Source organism: Danio rerio, chromosome 8, assembly GCF_052040795.2.
Source record: "Danio rerio strain M-AB ecotype USA chromosome 8, GRCz13ab, whole genome shotgun sequence".
In the NCBI taxonomy this organism is placed as follows: Eukaryota; Metazoa; Chordata; class Actinopteri; order Cypriniformes; family Danionidae; genus Danio; species Danio rerio.
Genome location: NC_141028.1, coordinates 17,174,056 through 17,201,704, shown reverse-complemented (window position 1 = coordinate 17,201,704; position 27,649 = coordinate 17,174,056). Strand labels below are relative to the sequence as shown.

The following is a 27,649-nucleotide window of genomic DNA, read 5'->3' as shown; positions in this document are numbered from 1 at the left end:
ATTATCTCTGATGCTAAATGAAAAGAAGCGCAGAAAAGGATCGAATGGCTTTCATGTAACAAGGCTTTTCTTAGATGTACGTGGGAGTATGGTGGGTCTCCCTGTCAATCAAACTGTCCACTGCCATCTGTGCCACTTGTATCATTTGCTGCTGTCCTTTTAGTGGCCTCACACCCCCTTCCAGGATGTTTTTCTTTCACCATGCAGGTAATTACCCAGAATTGGCTCGATTTTACCCGGATAGGCACTGATCAGTTGGACTTGACCGCTCCAATTTGTTTCTTCCATTACATGTTCTCAGGCTGTTTAGAATCGCATCCTTCATGTCAAGTTTCTCAGGCCCTCGTTAGACGGCTTCTGCTGTTGACCGTCTCGTCAGAAGCGCGTTTCATGTGCGAGTCCTCCCTTTGTGGATGTCTCTCGTTCGGACTTGACACACCATTCTGTAAAGCAGGCTTTCTCGGCACGATTTGCATGCATTTGAACGACGCTTGTTTCTTGTTTAATAAGCTACTTGTGGTGCTGGCTTTGTTGTTTCAAGGACATCCGGCTTTATCTCCCATTACCAACACCAGCCGAGCCACTAATCACATCAGACAAGCGCGACTCCTGCTTTAAAACGGCCTCTTTGTCCCTCCGTCCAAAGAAAAAGGAAGAAGAGAGAGAGGGAGAGAGAGAAGAATAAAAGGAGAAAAAGCCACTTAGTTTAATTTCATTAAATCTCGACTCTTCAAACGGCAATCGCTATCAGGATTTACTTTTTTCCTTCTTTGCTTTTTAAAAATGACTTAATATGCCAGGATGTTCCAATTAGCATTTAAATTATCGTTGTTTTTTTACATCCATGTAATGCCATTATCATATTAGGTTGAGACCGGCCATCAAATGCAATTAACATTTTTAAAAACGTATTTACCCAGGCAGCGCCTGCAGGAACAGAGTTATTGGGGCTCAGAATTATGTTAGCTGAGATTAGAGTTATTGAAGTCATTTGCCTGCAAAGGTGAGATTGGAACACTGAGGAAAGGTTTACATCAGGTTACATGTGTACAGAACAAGGAAATTAGTGGATTAGCGCCGTACAAACCGAAAGACATTCGCAATATCACTACAATAAAGCATGACCTTATACTCTCTTCCTCTGGGATCTTCTTTTCCTTTTTTTGATTTGAAAGGCGAAGACCTCATTTCTACGCCACTAGAAACAGACTGTAGTCGTTCCCATGCATTAATATTACTAGTGTTGCTAAGGCATCGCTGTTGCTCATAGAAAGTAAATGAATTAATGTGTAAATAAACAACAAATGATTCAACAATGATGTTTGGCTAGTTTTTGATGACATCTCAAACAATTGTCTGAAAAATCTGGCAAAAACACATGTCAATAAAAGACATGTTTTTTACTATATTAAAGTGTTCTTTGAAGAAATTTTTATATGTGTATATATATATATATATATATGTATGTATATATATGTATGTATATATATGATTCAAAGATGGTTAGAATTAAAAATAAAGAGTTAAAAATAATAAAGGGTGTGTATATATGTATGTATATATATGTATGTATGTATATATATATGTGTGTGTGTGTGTGTGTGTGTGTGTGTGTGTGTATATATATATATATATATATATATATATATATATATATATATATATATATATATATATATATATATATATATATATATATATATATGTATGTGTGTGTGTGTGTGTGTGTATATATATATATATATATATATATATATATATATATATATATATATATATATATATATACATACCCTTTATTATTTTTAATATATATATATATATATATATATATATATATATATATACCCTTTATTATTTTTAACTCTTTATTTTTAATTCTAACCATCTTTCTGAAAGTACCAGCCACTGTTTTGTGTGACTAAAAATCCCCCCAAAAATTTAGCATTTTGTCAGCATTATCCATATTAAATCATCATTCACGTTGTTTAATTGTTTACTAATGCTTTGTGATGCAGCTGCTGTCAGATCTAATATAGCTTCATCTTTTCATACTTTTTCTCCATCCAGTCACATGGTCGATCCTCTGCTAAGCCCAGTTCTATGAGAACTTGCCTTTCTTCTGCAAAGAAGAAGAAGAAAGCAGACAAAGTGTCGTCTTGTGGGTATGAAAAGTCAACAGTGGCATCCAGAAGCCGAGCTCCATCACCTTACACTCACCGTAAAATGTGTCAGCTGTCCGAGGAGGCCAGACAGCGACTCAGCCACCTCAAACTTGGGCCTTACACATTTCAGAAAGAGACGGCCCCTCAGGCTCCATTTGTGGTGGGTGATATTAACTAAGTAGTTTTCATTTAATTGAATTTCTTTTTGTTTTCATTTTTGATTTGTTGTTGCATGGACATGACACATTAACTCAGGATAACTAATATATATGCACCTATTTTATTTCATTTTTTTATTATTATACCTGTCAAATGTAGAGGTATACTCGAGATCTTAAGAAATAATATTTCTACTGCGAAGGTGTTGATTATAGGAGACAGACAGCCATGTCAAAATGTCCACCTGTTTTTCTGACTGAAGTAAAAACATCAGTTCTCCCTCTTGTTTCTTTCTCCGTGTTTTCTAAAACAATAATGCGTCCCGGGGTGCAAATATCAAAGCTGTCATGGTATAAAAGGCAGCTCTTGGATTTGTGTCTGATATCATCATGGCATTTTCTGTCACAGGCCTTTTAAAAAGTGAGTAGCCTTTTCAAAGAAAATCCCCAGGCTACAATTAACCTAAGTAATTAAGAGTCAGGCCGTGATTAGCAAATTCTTTCCTCTTATTTCAGCAGATTAGCACGCTCGGTTTATGTGTGTTTAAAGTCGGCACACTTGTTTTGCACGAAAACTAAATAGCGCCGTTTCATTAACTCGCGTGGTCACTTTACTATTTAAATGAAGTGCCAATGGTGTAATTGAAGTCTGAGAGTTGAGTTTATACACAGACACCTGAGTCCGAGTAACTTTCCTATGAAGATCCTCTCCTCGCTTTCACCTTCCTAGAGAAGTGATTAACTCTGAAATGAAAGTCAAATTCATTAGAATAATCAATGCACCGTGTGTCAATGAAGTGTTGATGCATGCTGCTTCACCTGCTAAATCTGAGATGAGCGATTATTTATCTTTTAATGCTGATTGCGTCTTCTGTTTGCAGGTCCCCCGAAGCCCAAATACATCTCTAATGGAATCCTCCACGCATCTAACATCTCAGTCTTTTACTAAACGAAGCCCCCTAGATATGCGATTACGGAGCTACACCACAGAGCTTACAGGTCACTATATTTTTTTTACTTTTTTAATGAATTGATGTAGTTAAGACTTTTTTTTCCGTGGAATGTAAAAGAAGATATTAAAAAAAAAAAAAAGTATTTAGGGTTCTGTGTTGGTTTGGACATCTTAAGTTTTAACTATATCAAAGAGCATAGAATCAATGAGAGGCAACATTCTGTTGCTAATTGGGAAACAGCCACTAGTGTCAAAATTCCAATAGGGCAACAGTACGGATTATTAACGTTAGACAGAATAAAGAATAAATAAAAAATAGATTTAAATATGGGTTAAAATGAGTATACCCCCTTTGAACATTTTAAACTACATATCAATCAAAACAGACAATTTTCAAAATGTTGACAAAACGAAGCTTAATATATCTGATGTTTAAAATACCTGTTTCACATATAGCTAGGGCTGTCCGATTCTGGGTAAAATGGGAATCACTTTTTTTTTTGCTTAAAGTCATGATCACAATTTTCTCATGATTCTGTAGATGTAAAATAAAGGTTAATATGAGTAGGCTATTATTATTGTTATTCTCCAACATATGGTGAAACAACAAGAATAGTATTAAGCCTATGAGTAGGTCTACTGTTGGTTAAAATGCTAAATTTTGTATAGACTTGGACTTGGACTTGACCTGGTCGTTAATGCACAGTAAAGTGATCACATCAAATTACAACTATTCATAATTCTAAAGTAGAATTGTTGTGTTTGAGATACATGCCTGCAATCTGTCATTGACAACGTTATTAGATTTTTTTCCACTGGAAAAATGAGACATTTGTCATTATCAGATTCCCTATTGCATTATATTCAACATTATATAGGCTAGAGTAGTTATAGAGACACTGTAAAACATTTATTTTCATGCACACTTTGTGTTCACTATGAAAGAAAATTAATTTCAAATGCTTGTTGTAATCATAACTCTAAAATGTGATATGATCATTTAAATCAGGGGTGGGCAATCTTGGTCCTGGAGGGCCGGTGTCCTGCACAGTTTAGCTCCAACCCTATTTAAACAGAACTCCCTATAGAGTTCAAGTGATCTTGAAGACACTGATTAGTTTGTTCAGGTGTGTTTGACTAGTGTTGGAACAGAACTCTGCAGGGACTCCGGCCCTTGAGGATCAAGTTTGCCCATCCCTGATTTGAATGATGTGCTTGCTTTCAGTTTCACTTTTCCTGTTGAGTGCGCTCATCATGTCATGGCTGCCGTCAATTTGAGGAAAAAAATATACATGCAAAAATCATACTTCCCCTGTGGCTCCCAATCGATCACTCTGCAGCAAACTGAATGTTATTTATAACTTTATTACATGTTATTCACAGCCTATGCATGTTCTGTTCACTAAAATATACATCATTCATGTGCGTCCTCTCAATTGTAAACAAACAGAGCATTAGCTCGCGTGTGATTTCGTGGCCGCGAATGCATCATTGCATGATGACACAAATTAAATTTTTGGGTGAGTTATGCCTTAGAAATACAGTATGGTAACACTTTTAACACCATTTGGAGGGGTCCCTGTTGATGAGCAACATATATAAAACAATGTAAAGACTTGTGCAACCTCCTTTTATGCTTTTCTTGGATGTAAAAATATAATTGGCTGAATCGTAGAGATGTTAGATTAAGATAGTGTGGGGGGTCGAATCAAGAATGCAATCTTTTTTTGCTTAATTGTGCAGCCCTACATATAACATGAAAGTAAGGTTAACAAAAAAAGTTATTTTTCTCTGTTTAGAAAAAATGAATGTGGTTTATATGAGCTTAAGTGATTTCTATTACTGTAGTGTAGCATTTGTTTCAGCCACACAGGTTTCACATGGGTTTGAGCTGTCCATTTAGATTCTTCATTTCAGTGTCTAAATCAGATAATAATCAGAAATTTTAATGTAATGTTATGTGTGAGGGGTTTATTTCACCATATTTTCCCACTCTTTAGATCCCTCTCTGCTTGGAAGCTTCAGGTCAAAGCCCTCACAGGTAAGTTACATGAGTGGTTAATCAGTGGTGTAATCTGTTGTAAGGTCACAGATGAACTTAATGTAAGGTTCCCATTCTCACCCTAGTTTTCTGGTATTTTTGTAGGAAGCAGCTAGAAGTTTCCCAAATAAATCTCCCAAAGTCAAATCCACCCCAGCGTCCGGAATGCTTCTAGATCAGAGTCCAGTGCTGACCCGATCTTCCCTGAGAGAACGGTATGTTTAACTCTAGCTTTTCTGCTTTTACATCGGTGGTGAGCCTAAACAATTAGTGAATCATTATCAATTAGGATGGACCTGTCAAACTAAATTGCATAATTTTACACTACTAGAGATAAAAAAATAAGCATGCAAACCTTACTGAAGGTATACCCATAATTGAAAAATAACTTGAAAATAAGATCTGACTTAATAATGTAATCTGTTAAGCATTGGAGATGCACCCAAATGGAAAACCGATAATCAATAACTCTTAATGTGGAAACCAATAATTGGCTAAAATATAAAAATATTGATAGGATAGAGCTAATGGATTTTTAATGACCACAGAGAGTCAGGACCTGACCCCTAGAACCTGTAATTAAATAAAAACAAAAATCACAAAGGAAAAAGGAAAGTATTTAATACAAAAAAAGATCTTTGCTACTGTTGCTGATAATGCTAAATATAGAAATCTAACATCTTGTACAACATATTATATTTAATTTTAATTAATAATTCAACAACTCACACATAAAACTTTTGAAAACCTATTTAGTGACATAATGTTGATGGTTGTTTGTCGCCACCCATTGGTTACACAAAATAATTGCTTCAACATTGACCAGCGTCAAGTTCCATTAAACAATGATTTTAATCATTACCATAAACATCAGTGTTTATATCTGAACTATAAACTGTTATCCCTGTACCTCTGTGTTATTTAATTGTTTTTAACTAACTGAAAAAGTGTATAAACTGAATCTCTTTCGATCAAACGCAGGTTTGAATGCAGCTCTTTAAAGGATTAATAAACATATGTTTATTACAATATTGCTCTGTCTTATGTAAAGATATACTTATTTAGTTTGTCTTGCATAATTTACAGTTAACATACAATTCCAGTATTTTAGTATAGGTTTAAAATTGCTCTTACGCCAGTGTTGTTTCCGTATATATGATTGTTTATTTATGTCACGCCATAGTCCTGCAAGACAACATTTCATTTACTGTATGCCCACACATGTAGCGGAATGACAATAAAGCTTAACTTGACTTTACAAAAAAAAAATCCTATGTGTGGTGGGTGCAGACAATAAGTTAATACCGTTAAGTTTTACTGTGATTGTGACTGACATCTCTTAGATTTACCATTGGCCATAAATTAAAATGTCACGCACCTAGATCTTATTACAATTAATTTCATGAATGGTGGATTTTCCTTCTTTCCCGCAAGTTTTGTGTCTCATTAGCACAGACATTTGCTACCGTTTGATTTTTTTCAATGGATTGATTTGTTTTTTCGTCAAGGTCCAACAAACACAAACATTCTACTTCTGCATCCTTAGATACGTACATTTATGAGTCATGCTTGTGCCTTTCCGAAAAATCCATATATTATGATATGCATTTTTCCCCAAACCTACTAGCACGCCAAAAGCAAAACTACAAGAGCCACCCTTTCGCCCATTTCCTATGAATTTCCAATTACATGATATTGACTAAACGCGCGGCTCATAAAAACAAAGCCCAGTAAACAGAGCGTCCGTTCCACAAATCTATATTGCCATCACACAACAGACAAGATGAATTTACTGCCTCACCTTCAAACGACAGAATCTGATGTTTGGTCATGTTTGTTCATTACTTATGAGAAGGGGGGGAAAGCTGCAGAGAAAACAAGGGGAAAATGCTATTGATTGGGTTTCAGTGAGATCTAATGCGTTTGACCCAACGCACAGTTTAATAAATTCCGAGAGACCCTTGTCATTGATCTGAACATCGGCTGCGAAAGCGGCAAATGTTTGTTTGTTTGTCTGTTAGTCTCTCTACCACCGGCGCCTTTTCCGCAGGGGCATGAGCAAACATTTAAAATCAATAGACAATCTAAGTCTTGAGAGTAAATAGTGGGAAATGTGTGATACTATTCTGTCAATTGGAAGCATGACCAGAGTCACAGGCCTGGAGATTAAGGCTCGCTCCGCAGATTCGCACAATGAGAGATCAGGCACGTCTTTTTGAGCTGCTGATGGTGGGGGAGAGAAAGAAACAGCGCTTTTTAAAGTTCAGACCGGCCCTCTCTGGTCTTCTTGTATGGTAATTATAAAAACCTGCCTGTGTTACGGCCATTAAAGATAAAAAACCAAAGTGACGCATGACCTTTCATACAGATCTACTGGTCTTTTTTTACATCTATTTTTCTTTTAATAAAATTCTAATTAATTCCCTTCATCTGTCTTTTTGAGCAAACTCGGTGAGTTAATGTTTATGCTGCTAGTGCATTCAGATGCTGGTTTGATATTCTAAACCCAAGGACACGGATCAAATGTCTGGGTAATTCCTCATCCGAGCTTTTCTTTTCTCTCTTGTGGCATATTTAGATGCGTAAAATGAAAATATCAGCATTTGCTACAGGGCTGGAGATAAATGTCTCGGTGTGTGTATTTGTGATTTAACTTCATGATTTAACTGGTCTGAAATTTACAAGTATTCCCCAAGATGACAGCGCTCCAATGTAAGGGCAACAGCACAGACTAGTGCTCAGAGCTGGGATTGAACTAACTCAATCTATTTTATTTATGTCATGCCCTGGTATTTTTTAAAATCATTTTAATATGTTATTTAGAAAATGTAAAAAAAAAAAAAAGAGATTTTACTTTATTAATCATACCGTTTTCAGCAAATGTAAGTACAGCCCTCACAAATCTTTCTTTTGAATTAATATTTTTGATAGGAAGCTATTAAATTTGTGCATAAACATTAAATTAGTCAGTACTGAAGCCAAATCGGGTGCTAAAAAAGTAACTTACGATAACAGTCCAAAAACTAGTACAGCAAAATTTGTTATAAAAAATATGAAATACAATATTTTTTAAAAAAGAAGGAAAAATCAAGAGAAGCAAAAAAAATTTATATTTAAAAATATATATATTTTTTTGATTTTGCAATATTTTTCTTGAATCTAATTGTATTATCTTTCAATTTCTAAATATGTTTGGTGACTAAAATGTTATTTTAATAAACATATCTGTTTAAAAATTCTATTTTATTTAAATGAATGTTTAAATACATTGCCTATATTCACTGAGAAATGGATACAAATATTTATTTTCAAAATGTGGTGTACTTAATTTACAATGACTATTATATATATTTATAACAATTTAGTGTTGATACCCACTAAAATCATGTTTAGTGTATAAACATTGCTTTAAAAACAAAACACAAAAATATATATAAAATATAAAATGTAATATAATTCAAATAAATTAACAAAATTAATAAATGATTCAATTTAATTCATTCAAAATTCGATTCGTTTCAAAAGGCAATATTTAAGGATCACTGTGCATCCCCCAAATGTTCAGTCATTTCCATTTTATATTTTTATACTCCTCTTTTTCCTTTAATCCACTATGTTTTACCCACTTGTCATCAAGATCTCTTACTTGACACAATTCACAGTATTAACAAAACTATCTGTTTATTAATAGTTAAGGTAGAAGTTGTATTTAGGTTTTGGGTAGGTTTTGGGATGCAAAATAAGATCATGCTTTATAACTGTTCGTTTTTTGTTTTTTTGTTTTTTGAATAAAAATTAGTTTTTACCAAAATAGCGAAACCCTTTTAAGTTTTTTTGTGTAGGCTTGTATTTTACAGGACTGTAAAAATCCTCAATGTCTTCAAACTAATATTTGATTTACCAAAGTCACACAAGTGGCAATTATACATTCGTTACATCCACAATGGAGATGTCACATCCATAACCAAGCTCTTTTCCTCAAAAATACAAAATTGTAAAATAAATCAAATCAGTCATTTTTGTTCTATAGAGAGGCAACTCCTATCCTTTTGATTAGCGTTGTTTCTTATTGGTTGAGCAGTTCAATTCACTGAATTTCTACAATGTTGTATACTGCAAACTCACAGACTTTTTTGGTCACATCCATAATGCATGTTTATTTCCCCCATTTAAAGTTTATAAAATGTTTACAGATTGATATTTTCCTGATCCCATAACACTGGGGTTAGTTGTTTTGCAAAATTTTAACAGATGTTTCAATATAATGTTAACATATACTCTCTCTGTCAATTTATGTTTTGGGTTTTTACTGCAAATGTCACATCCATAATGGTGAAATTGCTCAAGTACTAATAAACAGTTCACATCTTAATAATAGGCAGGTAATAAGCCAGTAGTTAATAGCATGAATTGTGACCTAAACTAAAGTGTTACCAAAAATTCATACAAAGTTTTTAGAATGAGCACTCAATCTTTTATGAATTTTAATAAGTATAGGTCAAAATTACTTATTTTTACATAAATGTCTGTTGATGATTATTTCAGCCATATTATGACCTTTCATTTCTAAAAAATGTATCTCTAACATTTAAGAAGGCATTCATTTAATATGCTTTCTACATAAATAAAATCACTTTTGTGAATTTAATTCGACCTGACCGCAAAAACATTAATGAGTCTTTCAGTTAATTCAAGTTTAAAAACTAATAATTCATCATTTGTACGAATTCATTATAGTTGGCGCCTCCAACCATTTCTTTGTAATTGATTTTCTGGTGAAGTTCCAAGACTTAATTGCTCATATTTGTGCAACGACTTTGCTCTCTTTGTGATGCTTTTTTAGCCGTGTTGTTTTCCATTTCCAACAGGTTCCAGAGTTCATCCAGTCCCTCGCAGTCACAGGAGATCCACAAGCGAGTGCAGAGAATCCTAAACAGACACGGACCCCGCTGCAAGCTTTCTTTTGTACGTCAAGTCTTGAGATCGCAACCGCATGTAATGCTGTCATTCTGTGTGCAAAAGCATTCCCCGAAACACTCATTACGCCGCATGTCAGCGTTTCAAACGTCCTCCATTGATTCTGTCAGACGCTCTGTATTCTTCACATCCATTGTGTCAGGATGTGCCGCCACTGTCTTCCAGGTAATCACCTTATGTGCTCATTCTTTCTGTTCGCTCCAGTCGTGGGCCGCTTAAACGCATCACCACCCACGCCACGTTTCGCTGGAACACCCTGATGCCAAAAAAAAAGCCAAAGAGTTCTAATTACTCTAAAGCTTCCTCAAATCCTCCCTTAGAGGAGAAAAAGGAGCGCATGTTGACTGGTAGTCGGGTCTGCTGGCTGACGGCTGTCGTTACAGACTCATCTTTTACAGATAGAGGAGAGATGGCACAGTGGCACAGTCGGGTGCCAAGCACCATGTGGCTGAAGCCCAACTCAAGACGGGAAATGTGTAATCCACTTCAGACTTAAAAAGAGAGAAGAAGTGGGATTTATTTTTAAAGAGTTTTAATCAATCAGTTCAAAGGATCTGCTTTTATGAGAGTGTCACTCTTTGTCGCATTAGCAGATTTTAAGGAATTTAAAGATATAGTTTATCCCAAAAATGAAAATGTTTCACCCTAAGGGCATTTTAGATGTAGTTTTTTTTTTTTCTCCTTCCCTAATCGAGCATTAAATAATATTAAATTCAATACATCTTTATTTCTATAGCGCTTTTACAATGTAGATTGTATCAAAACAGCTTAACATAGAAGTTTTAGTAAATTGTAACTGCATCAGTCCAGATTTCAGAGTTTAAGTTCAGTTCAGCGTAGTTTAAATTTCATTGCTGAAAGTCCAAACACTGTAGAGCAAATTCATTGATGCCCAGCTCCACAAGTCTTAAACCAAGCAAGCCAGTGGCAAGGAACAAACTTCACCAATTGACGAAAGTGAAGGAATGAAACCTCGAGAGAATCCACTACCATTTTTCTCTGGCTAAACTTCTTTTGCAGAGGTGCAGTCTAGGTGCCGGAGGCTAAAAAGAAGTACAAGAAAGCAAACATTTATTTGTGAATGTTATTTACACTTTTCAAGAGTTGGGCTCTCATATTAAACATGGCTCAGTTTTTTTTTTTTCTTTTGATATTAGCAGACGTATTACCGTCTGAAAATCAACAATGCCACTAATCCTCGCCTACTTTTTAAAACATTTTCCTCCCTCCTCTATCCTCCTCCTCCACCCGCATCCTCCACACTTACTACTGATGACTTTGCTACATTCTTCTGCACCAAAACTGCAAAAATCAGTGCTCAATTTGCTGCACCTACAACAAACACGCAAGATACAACACCAACACCACACACACTCACCTCCTTTTCTCAGCTCTCTGAGTCTGAGGTGTCCAAACTTGTGCTATCTAGCCATGCAACCACCTGTCCACTCGATCCCATTCCCTCTCATCTCTTGCAAGCCATCTCTCCTGCAGTCATACCAACACTGACTCACATAATTAACACATCTCTTGACTCTGGTTTATTCCCCACTACATTTAAGCAGGCTAGGGTAACCCCACTGCTAAAGAAACCCAACCTGGACCATACGCTACTTGAAAACTACAGACCAGTATCCCTGCTTCCATTCATGGCCAAGATTCTGGAGAAAGTAGTGTTCAATCAAGTCCTGGACTTTCTTACTCAAAACAATCTCATGGACAACAAGCAATCCGGCTTTAAGAAAGGCCACTCAACTGAGACTGCCCTGCTCTCGGTCGTGGAGGATCTCAGACTGGCTAAAGCAGACTCTAAATCATCAGTCCTCATTTTGCTGGACTTGTCAGCTGCTTTTGACACTGTCAACCACCAGATCCTGCTATCTACGCTTGAGTCACTGGGCGTTGCGGGCACTGTTATACAATGGTTTAGATCTTACCTCTCTGACAGGTCATTCAGGGTGTCTTGGAGGGGAGAGGTGTCCAACCTACAGCATCTAAACACTGGGGTACCTCAAGGCTCTGTTCTTGGGCCACTTCTCTTCTCCATCTACACATCATCTCTAGGACCAGTCATCCAGAGACATGGATTCTCCTACCACTGCTATGCTGATGACACCCAGCTATACCTCTCTTTTCATCCTGATGATCCCTCGGTTCCAGCTCGTATCTCAGCCTGCCTGTTGGATATTTCACACTGGATGAAAGATCATCATCTTCAGCTGAACCTCGCAAAAACGGAAATGCTTGTAGTTTCTGCCAACCCGACTCTACACCATAACTTTTCAATCCAGATGGATGGGGCAACCATTACTGCATCCAAAATGGTGAAAAGCCTTGGAGTAACGATTGATGACCAACTAAACTTCTCTGACCACATTTCTAGAACTGCTCGATCGTGCAGATTTGCACTCTATAACATCAGAAAGATCCGACCCTTCTTATCTGAACATGCAGCTCAACTCCTTGTTCAAGCTCTTGTTCTCTCCAAACTGGATTACTGCAACTCTCTACTAGCTGGGCTTCCAGCTAACTCTATCAAGCCTCTTCAACTGCTCCAGAATGCAGCAGCACGAGTTGTCTTCAATGAACCTAAACGAGCACATGTCACTCCACTGCTAGTCCGCTTGCACTGGCTGCCAGTTGCTGCTCGCATCAAATTCAAAACTCTGATGTTTGCCTACAAAGTGACTTCTGGCCTAGCACCTTCTTATCTGCACTCACTTCTGCAGATCTATGTGCCCTCCAGAAACTTGCGTTCTGTGAATGAACGTCGCCTCGTGGTTCCATCCCAAAGAGGGAAAAAATCACTTTCGCGAACGCTCACGCTCAATCTGCCCAGTTGGTGGAATGAACTCCCTAACTGCATCAGAACAGCAGAGTCACTCGCTATTTTCAAGAAACGACTAAAAACTCAACTATTTAGTCTCCACTTCACTTCCTAAGCTGCAATTGCCTCTTTGAATATCACACTAATTGTACAAAAAAAAAAAAAAAAAAAAAAAAAAAAAAAACTACTAACACTTCCCTTCTTAGACTTTACAGACCTGAAACTTGCCTTTAGTACTTATTCATTGTTGCTCTTGGTTGTGTAAATTGCTTCCTTGTCCTCATTTGTAAGTCGCTTTGGATAAAAGCGTCTGCTAAATGACTAAATGTAAATGTAAATATTCGTACGTAACATATTATTCTAAAAATGTTACTTTTGGGTCGTAACTACTTTTGTGATTTTATTTTTTGAGCTTGGCTCTTGGTTATGTAACCAAGGGTGTAAATTCTTTTATTAACCCTTCTAAAAACATATGCATGACCAGCGCCTATCAACTACAACATTGATTTGGCTGATAATGAGTTCCAAAGTGTGTTTTGTGGGAAAGCTTGCACTGAAATAAGATTCAAAGATGTTTCATTGGATTTACAATTTTTTTTTAAGATAAGTATTTGAAAACAGTTTATTTGGGCTGAATTTAAACTAATTAAGTTGAACATTACTACATTTTATGTGTTTGTTTGTTACAAAATCTACTTATATAAATTGTTTGCAACAGTTTTGCAGAAATCACTAGCCATAGTTAATTCAAACCTTTTTTTCTGACATAAGGCACAAAAAGGCGCAAGACGTGTTTGCCATTTTCATACCAGCACAACCTTAATTTTTTTGATTTCTGCCACCATGTTTAAATAGCAAATCCATTTGCGCCACTTTGTGTACTCATGGGTGTTTTCTGATCTAGAAAAAGGGTGAGTATTTCGCTTACACATTGCTTAATACACACAGCAATACGCAAATATCTTTACAAGTGAAAAAAAGATTAAAATATTATAAAAATTATTATTTTCTACATTAATATAAAAATCACTGCCTCCATGCCTTCTTCATCTCTGGGGCTTTTTCAGTTTATTCACAACAACTTGCTTTTGTATAATGTTATTACTGGTAATTATTGTTATTATTGTGTTATTAATGTTGTTTTGTACTAGTCGCATTATGTATTACTATTAGAAAATTTCTATTTGGACCATATGGAGCATAAGAATAGTTTGTGTGTTTGGATATAACTCCACACTTCGTTATTATTGTTCATTTATTATTTTGCTGGGAATTAGAACTGAATTAAGAAATAGTTTTGAAACAAATCTTTGTGCTTAATTAATGAAATTATGTAGACTAATTTAAATCTTCAATGGAGTGTACAACACAGTTTCCTTATCCACGAAAGGAAGTGAAAGTAAAGGCCGAATGGAGGAGGCTCATTCTTTATCCTTGAGCTGCAGATGCTCTGTTTAACTGTTTTCTCGCTAGTGAAGGTTCAGTTTTTCCACTTACAAAGTCCGCCATATAAATAGCAAATGCACCATGGCACGACACAACTGACTCTTAAAGGGAATGGGAGGTAAGACACTGATTGATTTAATCTCAAAATACACCCATAACTCAACCAAGATATAATAAGCTCAACCCTGTTAGACCATGCGCTGTGGTGCAGAGTGTACTTATTCGTCCTTAAAATAGGAAAAGTGGATCCGGACACGCCCTTAATGCTTTTGCCCCCTGCACTTTAGACTTTGCGCCTATCGTTAAAATAGAGCCCAAACACATAAATTGAGCGTTCATTCCTTAAGTCACGAAAGTTAAAGCAGGAGAAGAATATAGCAGTTATCTAAACTGTGTGTCTGTTGTAACACACTTTTTATAGTATATGTGAAATTATTATTGTCTTTTTCCTAAGCATGCTTATTACAAAGCACTTTTTTTTGGTTTACCTTGTGTTAAATTGTCTGAAACCAAATGCAAACATTATTTAATTGAAACCGCTGATATGTTTGATTGACAAGCACTTTGTTTGTTTTCCCATTGCGGGAAGGCAGATTTTAATTTAACACTGGTGTGATCATTTTATCCTAGAACCATCCTAGACTGATCGTGCCACTGTGATTTTATGGGTCAAAGTGTTATGAAAACATAGTTGTTTCCCTGTTTTTTTGTGTAGAAGCTGCTCAGTAGATCTGCCCACGGCACACCTCCAGGCACTTTTTTCCCTTAGAGAATCTGAATGCTGTAACTTTGTTTTGAGCATGAAATAGTTTTAATTTAAAGGGCAATGCGGTGGCGCAGTAGGTAGTGCTGTCACCTCACAGCAAGAAGGTCGCTGGTTCGAGCCTCAGTTGGCATGTTCTCCCTGCGTTTGCGTGGGTTTTCTCCAGGTGCTCCGGTTACCTCCACAGTCCAAAGACATGCGCTATATAGGTGAATTGGGTAGGCTAAATTTTCTGTAGTTTATGCGTGTGTAAATGAGAGTGTATGGTTTTTTTCCCAGTGATGGGTTGCAGCTGGAAGGACATTCACTGCGTAAAACATACAGTATACAGTATAAGTTGGCGGTTTATTCCGCTGTGGTGACCCCAGAATAATAAACAGACTAAGCTGAAAAGAAAACGAATAAATAAATGAATGAATGAGTTTTGATTGAATTTGTAGATCTGTAGGCTCAAGCCATTTCAGATGCTTCATCCTGGTTTCGGCTGAAAAGTCTTAGATGTCTTAGATGGCTGAAACATGAATAAATTTACAAACAAAAATGATCTCCTTAATTAGTGTAGTATTTTTTGTAATGCTGCTTACATAATCATGCCAATTTTATTTTATTACAATTAAGCATAGTTTAACATTGTGCAGTTTTTAGTGACAGTGATGTTCATGACTAAAGTGTATATATATATAAATATATATATGTGTGTGTGTGTGTGTGTGTGTTGTCAGGATAAAGAGAGTGAGGAGGAGGAGAAGGGAGTCACACAGAGTTCATGTGTTTCCGCCCACTGTGGTTCAGTGATTGACAGCAGGCTGCAACAGGACAGGTAAACAACGCCTCATTTCAAACTCTTGAGGATTTCTCATGTAAATTAGGGTGACTACGGATTTTAATATTTAATATTACTAAATATTTAATTTGTAATTCATTTAAATCTATTTATGTAAATGCTTAAATCGTTATCAAGTTATAAATCACTTATTTAAAAAAATGTAATGTTCTTGGTCTTCCTTACTTATACACCCCAAAATATATTTCATATGTTATTTTATTTTTATGTATTATTTATTTCATAGAGAATGGGGATTGTCACAGTGTGTTGCATTGTGTAGTGGTCACTACCTTCTTAAGCAAATACTGTGACGCTTTACAGTTTTTATTAGTTACAGGTTTTATTAGTTAATGTAACATGAACTAATTATGAACAATGTACATGTACAGCATTTATTCATCAAATCTCAACATTTACTAAAACATTATTAACATCCAAATTCGTGCTTGTTAACATTTGTTAATGCACAGTGAGTTAACATGAACTAACATTGAACAACTGTATTTTATATTTATTTATATATATATATTTTTAATAAAAATCAGCAACCAGAATCTAATATTAAAAAAGAGAGAGGGAGAGAGAGATCGCTTATGCTTAAATTCCTAATGTCGAAGATGAATTGCATGTTTTTTTTTTCCCCATGCAAATTGGCTGAATATGATTTTACCAAGTCAACAGTCTTGATTGTTTTTTTTTTTCTTGTTTTTACAACATATTAATAATTGAATACTACAAAATAGCTACATTCACTGTTCCACAATGCATTGTGTTAACATCATGTGCTGATTCTCGATCACGGCAGCATGCATGCACATACTCCTCATTATTCACCAAAATTCATTCCATGAAAACACAATAAATTTGGAATAAACTTCACACATTACAGGAAAAAGTATTTACAAGACAACATATAAAAATTTTTTTGGGGATAATTTTGTGAAGCTTAAACCAAGAAAAGCATGTTGTTTTAGCAAATCATGTTTGATTCAATCCTTTTATCAGTCTAAATGTATGCGAGAGTAAATCCTCTAAAATTTAGTTGAGATTTTGATCATAACTGAGAAATTGCCAAAAGATAAAAAAAAAACAGCATTTATGACAGCAGTTTTCATTGTCATACTCCAGTTGTTAAACAAAAAAATCAAAGCATTATATATTTTTTAATTTTGCAATGTGCCACTTTCCAGAATTCTTTTTTTTTTGTGTGATAATGTGAACTTATTACAGTGCAGTGTACACGGTCATACATTTGAATTTGACATTCATTGTTGTGTCCTGTTATTTCAGTAGAAGTATTTCTGGAGAGCCATCTGCTCATGTAGAAAGTGAAACATTCTGGACCAACAGAGCGACAGCAAACACAGAGACGTCCCACAGAGCAGCCTTTGAGGATAGTCTAAGCAAAATTTACAAGGAGCTCTACAAAAACGCATCACAAAACACCTGGACACAGTGACCACACACAACTCCAGCTTTCTATGGCTGGTAAACTGCAGGTTTTTTCAGTTGTTTTGCCACAAATTTCTGAACCCTGATGTCACTTTTCAAAACTCTGAACAGTCACTACTTTTAACAGGTTTCCTAGTGTTTAAAACATTGCATGTTGCGTTCATTTCTTTAGAGAAGTCTTGCATTTGCAGGATTATAGGTTCACATAATCCTTTTATCATACAAATAGTACAGAAACACAACTTTAGATCACCCATAAACAAGATACGCAGTTTTTATCATTCAATATCCAATTATAGTCATTTAATATTGCTGTTTAAATATGATACAGCTTTCTTTATTGTTTATGTGTGTAGAGGGAACAGTACAGTGGAAACATTTAACTAAAGTCTTATTTATTCAATCATAATGTAGGTTTGCTGTAAAAAAAAAAAAAACAATAGTAAAGTTAATAAAAGTGTCTCTCACTGCACGTCCCCGTATCGAAAACCTGACCTATTGCAACATATGCATATTACATTTGGATTTTACATACTGTAAAATGTCAGTTTACAATTTTTTCAAACATATGTATATATGTGTGTGTTCATACATGGAATATATTTACACATATATATGTATTATATTGACACAACATATATGTACTATTCTTGTAGTATTGTAGAAAAAAAAAGCAATTTATGCAATATTTTGACATGTGTGACATATTTTATGTTTGAAATCATTATGAATTATAATGTCATATGTAGTTTGCATATATTTCTATACATCAGATTTCTATTTGGGATCTGTGTTTCCATCAGTCTGGTGTTGTGGATTTGGCCACAGGTTCTCCCCTCATCACCGTTGGGCTTTCATTAGTCAGCAGTCTTAAAAAGAACCTACTGTCAATGCAATTCCAGACCTCATATTGGTGCAGTGATTGTGCTTTCTTGCATACAGTAATATCAAATATTAAATTATTGTCTGTAAAGGTGGTACATGGAACATAGAAACCATATATATGGAACAAGGATACAATCTATAGATAATGTAGTCCAGGTGGGTCACTTCTGTGGTAACTGATGTCATTTGATCCATCCTGAAACTCATCATCTAAACATGTAATATTGTACATCAGTGTCCATGCAACAGCTACTTATGTTGAGCACTTGTTTCAGTTGATAATTACACTGTTAATTAAATGAACCCACAGTCATTTTAAATGTAACGTTTGAGTTGCATTTTGAAATGGGATCAAATTTAATGTTTAATTTTAATACATTAAAAAGGGGATTTTAGTTCATTTGAAAAGTATCTTTGACTTGTGTGTATTTTGTCTGAGCATTTAGAAAAAAAAGTTAGAGTTTTGCAAAAATGTACAATTGTGGCAATGGTTGTAATTTTGTGTCTAGAGCTTTGAAATTTGACAACAAAGTTCTGAAATTTGAGGCAAAACTATTGACAAAAATAAATAAATCGGAGAACAAAATACAGAACTGGAGATTGTAATACATATTTGATTAGCTTTCATTATGAAAAGTATTCTTAAAAATGGAAAACATGACAATGCATTGGTATTGGAAGATTTATTGGGATTCCACATTCTGACAGATGTTCTCGACGTAATCTTAAGCCAAGTGAAAGTCAACCTTTAAAAAGTATAAAATCTTCTTTACTTTCTCTGTACAAGTTGCACATTAATACCAAAATAACCTTCTCAGAAATTTACTAAAACAAAATATGGTGGGCTTCTATTTACAAAGGCTTGACAATCTCTTGAAATGTTTTTTTTTTTTTATTAAAAATAAAAAAACATAAGAGGGAAAAATAATCTGATTTGCCTCATGAAATTATTTATTTGTTTTCTTTTTAGAGAACTTTGTGTGCTTCTTTCTGTGCTGCTTTCCAGCGGCCTGTGCTGCTTTTTCTGCCATGATCTCCTGATATCTCCTTTTATTAGAGCTAAAAAGAGAAGAAAAGATGCATTTTAGAACATGACAGTTCATTTAAAACAATAGCGAGAACAATCGATAAAAAAAGCCCGCTGTCAGGAATACAAATAATTTATCACATTTTCCTCCACATAAAGCTAATCAGCCACAGTTTCTCCAACATACCTTCTAAACTCAGCATCAGCAAGAAGCTCCTCCACAATGGTACGTTTCCTTTGTTTCTTAGCCATTCGTGAATTATAAAAGTCTACAGGGCTGTCAACCACTGTGCCAACCTGAAACAAAAACAGCCAAACTTTAATAGAAAGAACCGAATAATGTGTCATTGTCTGCTACCTTTAAACACATAAGGCTGCGGTTAATTGGGGTATTTTGATGCTACCATTCTTTGTTTTTTGTCTTAGAAACAATGGCTTATCAAAAAGTAGTTTGAGGAAAAAAGAACAGTCTGTTGCTGATGATAAAAAAAAGTAACCTACCTGAAAGTACTTTGGAAAGCCTTCTCTATCATTCTTCTTGTAGAAGCGCTTGGGGTCCATGGCTGCACGCATCTTCAGTGCCTTCAGGTCATTTTTCAGCTCCTCTGTTAATTCAGGAGCTCTCATGTTGAACCAGCCATCGCCAGTCGTCTTTTCTCTTTCCGCCTGGATACAATAAATAAAACAAAGATTTATTTTAAAAATGCAATTGCTAGTGATACATAATATAATTACCATATCTGAAGTATTTAAAGGGTCACATCACATTAATTACAATTCATTTATATACAAAAAAATTATTATAAGAATTTTGCTCTTTACTTTTTTCAATTAAATGTATTCAATTTAATGAAAATAAAATGACAAAATACAGAATTATTGTTCCAAACTACAAAACTTTTATTTGGCATAAAAGTCCTTGATTTTACCATTACTTTTAAATTACAAATGTTTTTTTTTTCTTCTTGTAATGTTCAAATAAGTGTTGGATTATAAAACTTACTTCTAAAGCACTATTATAAAGCACTAAATTATAATATTGAAATAACAATTGAATGGTCATTCAAAAGGTTGTCAAAATGAAATGTTTCTTTAATGTAGATGCGAACAATTCAGTATCGGTTCAGTAATAATCATAACCATTACCAAGTACTGACGTCATTTATCACAGTAAAGTACAATGGTGAGGGAGGAGACTGAGAGTAATTAAAATGCTCCAACTACTTAAAAAGCAAATAACTGTGCACTTTGTGAGTTTGCTGGACAATCTTACACCACTAAAGTACATCAGAACCCAGCTAGGAAAAAATATAAGCTGTAAACTCTCCCTCTCTTACTCTTTGTAGCCCCTTTGACCAGCTGGCGTGTTTGTGAGGTAACGTATTACCTCCTCTCTCTGATGTTACAACAATAACGTTACTTGAGGATCCAAACACGAGCGTGTCTGCAGAGGGGATTTTCTCCACTGTCGCGCCATTTATAATGGATCAGCTAATCGCTGCGGCTATTTAACATCAACTCACTCAATAACGCCCAGAAAGCAAGCGGGATAATATTTACATTTGTTTATTTGCTATAAATGCTCATGTTGTTCTGAGCATGTACTTTAGTTTTGTTTGATGCGTTCAAAAAGAGTGTTTTCTTTGTACAGGTGAAATGCAAGGTACAGTACATAAATCTGACCGCTTGTATTAAAGAAAAAATTGTATTACAAATAATACATAAATATATTTATAAAATAATGAACAGCATGATATTCGAAACTGAACTGAACTGTGAAACCAGTGTAGGTTCACACCCCTGGTCATTCAGTGTAACATGACAAAACTCATTTTAAAAGCATATTTAAATTTTTTTAATAAAATAGATATGAAAAATACATGGATGCTGAGGATAATTTCCAATTAAGCTGTTGACAGCCAGAAATGTACACTTTTCACAATTACAGCAACATTTTTGTCATTCAGCAAAATGCAGATTCTGTTTTACCACTATATATTTTTTTGATAATTTAACAGGTAATGAGTATTCAGCTGACATAAATAAAAATGTTAGAATTTTTTTTTCAGATAAACAAAGGATGTTGAGCACTGACAAATATTTGTTTAACTTAATTAAAAATATATTTTACTGCATTTGACTCTCCAAAAATGTAAGAATATTTATGCTATATAAATAAAATATATATACAAATTATATAAATATATAATTTCTCTTTACCATGATGACAGTAAATAATATTCAATAAGATATTTTTCAAGACACTTCTATACAGCTTAAAGTGACGTTTAAAGGCTTAACTAGGTTAATTAGGTTAACTAGGCAGCTTAGGGTAATTAGGCAAGTTATTGTATAATGATGGTTTGTTCTGTAGACTATCGAAAAAAATATAGCTCACAGAGGCTAATAATTTTGACCTTAAAATGTTTTTAAAAAATCAATTAAAAATTGCTTTTATTCTAACCGAAATAAAGTAAAACAATTTCTCCAGAAGAAAAAATATTTCACATACTGAGAAAAATTATATATTATTAGGATATTATATATATATATATATATATATATATATATATACACACACACACACACACACACACACACACACACACACACACACACACACACACACACACACACACACACACACACACACACACACACACACACACACACACATATATATATATATATATATATATATATATATATATATATATATATATATAAAGAATGTTTCAAACATTAAAACATAATCTGTTAAAAAGCAGTAGGAAAATGTTTGAAGAATTTAAAATTCAAAGGATGGCTAATATTTTGCCTTCAACTCCAACTTTTTTAATGCAGTATTTGAGTAACCTTTAATTAGTCCAACTGACAATCATTAAAAGAAATAAAGATAAACAGACAAATCGGCCCACCTTGCGTTTGAGTTTAGCAGCGTGCTTTGATTCCCTGCACGGTGGCACAGCATCCATCTTCTCAAAACCCGGAATGATAACACTCTTCTTTAACAACTGCACAAGACATTCAGCGTTTAATTTATTATTAGCTGCACAAAACTCTTTTTATTATATACAATCAAATGTCTCATCCAGAACAATGCGCGACTTATTTACCTGATCCTGACCACCCACGTCCTTCTGGGCCTTCAAGACCCTGGAAAGAGTCTTTGGTTTGTTGCCATCAAAACTGACGTACAAACCACCAAGCTCCTTCAATTTCAAACCCGTGTCAATGGAAGTAGAGAGTTGCATCCTGAGAAGGAGAAAAAAAAAATTAGTTTTGATACTAAATTTAAATCATCGCTCACAAATCATAATTTACAAAATCACATTTCAAATGTTTTTTTTTCATATATTGTGATTTATATTGTGGCGATAACTTACAGAGGCTTTTTGGGAGCAAAAAGCACCTTTGAATCTTCATCATCCTCATCATCTCCTTCCTCGTCAACATAGTCCTCCTCCTCATCCTCTTCCTCAGTTTGCTTGGCATCCACATAGTACTGGTCTTCAGGTCGTAGCCCAGGTCTAGTGTCTATGACAAACAGTCCATTACCATGAGCCTCTGCTTCTTCTGGCATCGGTTCATCATCAGGACAAATTAAATCATCTTCATCTTCCTGTGAACCGCCCTCTTCTTCTGCAGACAGACCTTCGTCACCACTATCTTCTTCATCACTGCTGTCCAGTAAACTGATCATTTCTTTTTGACCAGGGTGCTCCTCGGATGATTCTTCTGCGGTGCTCAAATCTACTCGAGTATTTGAGCTTGTAGAAGGGCCAGCATCAGAGTCATCATCAGTTGTCTTAATCAATTCATTTGATTCCTCTGTAACCGTCACACCTTTCTTCTCCTCGATCACGGCTGGTTCTGGATCGTCTGAAGTGACTTTTACCTTTTCCGCTGGTTCAGCTGATGTTTGAGCCTCCTCAATCAGGGCTACATTTGTTTGGATGGTTTCCTCTTTTGAGGGCTCTAATGATGTTTGAAACTCTGCATCCTCTTTAACCATGACTGAAGCTTCTTCAGTTGTTTCCTCTTTTGCAGGTTCAGGACATGTTTGAACTTCAATCATCTCTGTATCTTTTTGGTTGGATCCTGCTTTTTCAGGCTCAGAAGCATCCTCAACCATGACTGCATCTTCATGAATGGCATCCTCTTTTACAGGCTCAGCACATGTTTGATCCTCAATGGCCTCGTCAACCTTCTCTGGGACTTTTGAGGTGGCTTCTACTACGGACTCTGAAAGTGTTTCCATAAACTCGGCTTCCTTTAATGAAGTTTCAGTTCCTGTTTCTTTCATGATAGTTCCATGATCTTCTATCTTCTTGACTTCTTGTGAGCTGCTTTGAACTTCTAGCATCTCAACAGGCTCATCCTCAACTATAGTAGTATCTTCAGCTCCCTCCTCAATCATGGTGCTCTCTTGAGCTTCACTGGTTTCCATGGTCATGGTTTGATCCAGTTGTTCTTCAGGTGCTTGAATACCTTCATGATGAGTTTCAAGTTGCTCATCTTCACTTTGTTCCTTAGACATGGCAGAAGTAATCACTTTAGCTTTACTTCTCGTCCTGCTTGCAGGAACAGCACGGTTGCTGCTTGCAGACCCAGTTCGGCTACTACAAGGTGTTCCTCTTCCTCTTTGAGGGCTTGGACTCCCATGAGAGGTGCAGACGTCAGTAGCTACCGATTCTGAATCAGATTCACCAACTATGGTGTCACCTTTTGGCTGGCGCCTAAGGGATCTCCAGGGACTCATGCTGGGACCAGACTTGCATCCATCAGACTCGTCATCATTACCTCCTGTTTTTCGCCTACGCCCTCTAGGCTTCCTGGACACTGGAGAAGAAGGGGCGTCTGTAGTTTCTTCTAAGTTCAAAGGGATCGGCTCGGTCACTGTCACCTTCTGGTTTCGTGTAGATCTGCGCACCACAGATCCACGAAGGCCAGAAACACTGGAGGAACATGATTCTGGTTCAGACTGATCTGCATCTCTGGTGGGAACAGCAGTTTTTTGATGACTCCTAGTCATCCGTTGAGTGTCCGTACCTTTGGTGAGTGACACCGCAGAACTGCAAGACTCAGCCCCAGAGGCATCTGCATCTTTTGCGGAAGCTGAAGTCAAAACTCGTTTCCTGAGGCTTCGTGGGGCAGTGTGGGAATGGGTCGCTGATGCTGCCGAGGAGCAAGATTCAGCTTCGGATGCCTCCTCTTCAATGGTGCGCTTGTCTCTGACTGCAGTTCTTCGGCGGGTTCTAGGTGTGGGTTGTACACCGGAAGCTACAGAGCAGCAGGATTCTGATTCAGAAACATCCGCTTCATGAGTAGAGTCTGGCTGCTTTTTGTTAACAGTGAGACGTGTGGATCTTCTAGTGTCTTTCTTAGGTGGACTTGCTAGGGAAGAGGCCGTACTGTCATCCTTCGGCTCATCTGGCTGGGAATCAGACTGGGACTGATTTTCCTCCGTCAGTGTCTTGCGTCGAGTTCTTCTAGTCGAAGGAGTAGGCTTCTGTAAGAACAAGAACATTTGCCTTACATTAGTATCAAATTCATTTACATACCTTTGTGACTTAAATGCCTTTTTTGTACATAATGTGTAGCTTAACATTTGTTTTCTTAACCTTTAATATGAACATCTGATAACACTGGGCAAGTTAAAGGGTCATGAATTGCCAAAACACATTTTTATGAGATGTTGACTCGTATACGTGTCTCACGTTGCTAAAAACATTATGAGGCCACATATATTTTGCTAAAAAGTAAAAATTGGTTGTTTTTGCATTGTTTAAAGCAAATTCGTTCTTCGGGTTTAAAATAAAATTTGAAGCAACGTCAATGTGATGAGGTCATTGTGTAAATTCCAGCGTAGAGACTGGATGTCTGTCATGGCAGGTACAAAGTGACACCATTGAGTTTTCAGCATTAATTCATGGAAAAGACTTTGCTTGAACCAATCAGCATGCTCTATTATGAATGAGATGCAACTTCATTATTATGCATGATATAGCTTTGAAGACTCTTTTAACCTGTTACAGTGTTGTTCAGAGAGACGCCACGTTGTGTTGCCAACCGTAATTAAAACAAGTGGAAGAAGAATTATTCAGAGACATGGGTTGTCAGTGTTAATGTGCCGCAACAAAGGTTTTGTTTCCCTTTTTCCTGCGATGAGAGCACAGCTTTGTGTGTGGATCCACATGTTTGGATTGCAGTAACAACTAACACGCAACAAAAATATGTAAGGAAAATGTTTTACCCAAGAGCTTTTCGAATGTGGAAATGGTGAAATCTGGACTGTACAACTGTCCTGGACTGTTACATTTGTCCTCTGAACCCAAAGTGAGGTGTAAGGTGGGGTGCCAGACTGATGTTTTCACAACAGATGTAGCATGCCAAGATTACAACAGTGCAGTATTTGTTGCAGGCACAATTAGGCATGGGGCGATAACCGTTTTCATGGTATACTGTGGTTTGGATAAGTCAAGGTTTTAAAACCACTAACATTTGCTGTTACACCATTCCTACAGTATATACAAGTATGTTTTTTTGTTTTGTTTTCTTTTTTTTGGGGGGGGGGGGGGGGGAGATGTTTTTTAGGATTATTTTATTTAGTTTGTTAGGGAAACAGTATCTCCAGCAGAAAAGGACCCTCCACATGAAAAGCTACTGTTCCAAAACATTTTAAATGTTTCTGAAAACAAACTAAATTGTGTTCAATGGAAATAAAAGTTGTTATTTACCCAGACATTTAAAAAAGAACATATGTTAAAAAAGTAATTACAATATTGTGATACTGTGAAACTGATATTTTATACAAGTTTTTCATACCATTGAAATCTTATACCGGCTCATCCCTAGGCACAATGGTGTAATTATTAGTTATTTGGTTATTTCAACAAATACCGTTTTGAATAAAAACTACCATTGCAAGACTTCAGTTTTCGCCTCGTCATGACACTTTAATAAAATACAGGTTTGAAGAGATACATTTTGCCAAAATTTAACACAAAAATGTCAAATTCGGCCATATTGCTCAGACAACCAATTTTTGTTTATTTATTTTCTTAAGAGTATGTTTCTTGTTAATATTTTGTGTTGTTTTTTCGACTCTCAGTCAAATATAAGTCTTGCACTCTTAAAAAAACTGTTTTGTTTTATTGCTTTGCGTTTATAGTTCGGGCTGTAAAAGAACAAATAAACATCTCACTCATGTAGTCACACTTTTATACCATCCTAGATTTTAGTCACACATTCAGATTTTCTCCTTAATAATAGTTTAAAAAAGTAGCATAGTAAACAATAAAGGGAGAATGTCACTGAACGAATGTGCGAATATAAAACCAACTTCAGCGTTACCTCAATTTGTCTTGTCTGCTGCTTAAAAACTTATAAACGTAAACACTAAATCTACTTTAAGAAATGGCTAACGTTATTGAAAACAACTTATTTTGTTCTTCCCGTTTATAAAGTGTCTAAAACAGCCTTTTATTAGACATCACAACATGTGATGATCACATCACAAACATAAATAACGTCTTGATAGTGTGAGCAGAAAAACAAACAAAAAAAGAACAGAACTGGGATTACTTAACGTTAACATCAGTTTCAAATAAAGGTTGGAATTTAGATTTTCCTTATACTGTAATTACTGATGAAAATCTCTGATATCGTGATTACTGCAGAACAAAATATGAACACTCCACGCTATAGGAATATCACATATGGCGAGATATGGCTCTATTAATGCAATCATACATATGAGTGCAAGACTTATATTTGACCGAGAGTCGAAAAAAACACAAAATATTAACAAGAAACATACTCTTAACTTTTATGGTTAATTAGAAGTTCAACGCGTTTTCCCACACATGTTCGGACATGTTTCCACACACACATGCGGCTTTTTTACCAATACACATAAAACGCCACAAAACAACCTCACACTGAACTCCAGCTAATAAAAACATAGACAACAATTTAAATGCATAATTGACAAACAGACCGTAGCGTTTTCAGAGTTTTCATCGCTGGTGTTTTTCGCTGGGGAGCCTGCGCGTGTTCCTCTTCTGGTGGCCACCATGTTGCCACTATGGCTCCGGACGCACTTCCGCCCACGAGACCCACGTTCTC

General features: G+C 35.7%; 2 protein-coding genes across 16 annotated transcripts in view; one reads left to right on the top strand and one right to left on the bottom strand.

Annotated features, from left to right (window-relative positions):
- spata6 (spermatogenesis associated 6) overlaps nt 1-19,420 on the top strand; it is a 22,645-nt gene extending 3,225 nt beyond the window's left edge. For 4 of the 15 annotated variants that reach the window (XM_087263327.1, XM_087263322.1, XM_087263330.1 and 1 more), the window contains 7 exons: nt 2,071-2,325; nt 3,205-3,322; nt 5,276-5,316; nt 5,422-5,531; nt 10,185-10,281; nt 16,052-16,149; nt 17,446-19,420. In XM_087263327.1, the coding sequence (XP_087119453.1) occupies nt 2,071-2,325; nt 3,205-3,322; nt 5,276-5,316; nt 5,422-5,531; nt 10,185-10,281; nt 16,052-16,149; nt 17,446-17,614 (888 nt within the window). In that variant the 3' untranslated portion in view covers nt 17,615-19,420. 15 annotated transcript variants of the gene reach the window in all.
- dnttip2 (deoxynucleotidyltransferase, terminal, interacting protein 2) lies at nt 19,161-27,649 on the bottom strand. The gene is given in 7 exon segments (NM_001145786.1): nt 19,161-19,551; nt 19,707-19,816; nt 20,021-20,185; nt 22,438-22,533; nt 22,636-22,774; nt 22,906-25,031; nt 27,522-27,649. Coding segments are annotated over 7 exon segments (2,826 nt in total). The 5' UTR covers nt 27,600-27,649; the 3' UTR covers nt 19,161-19,439.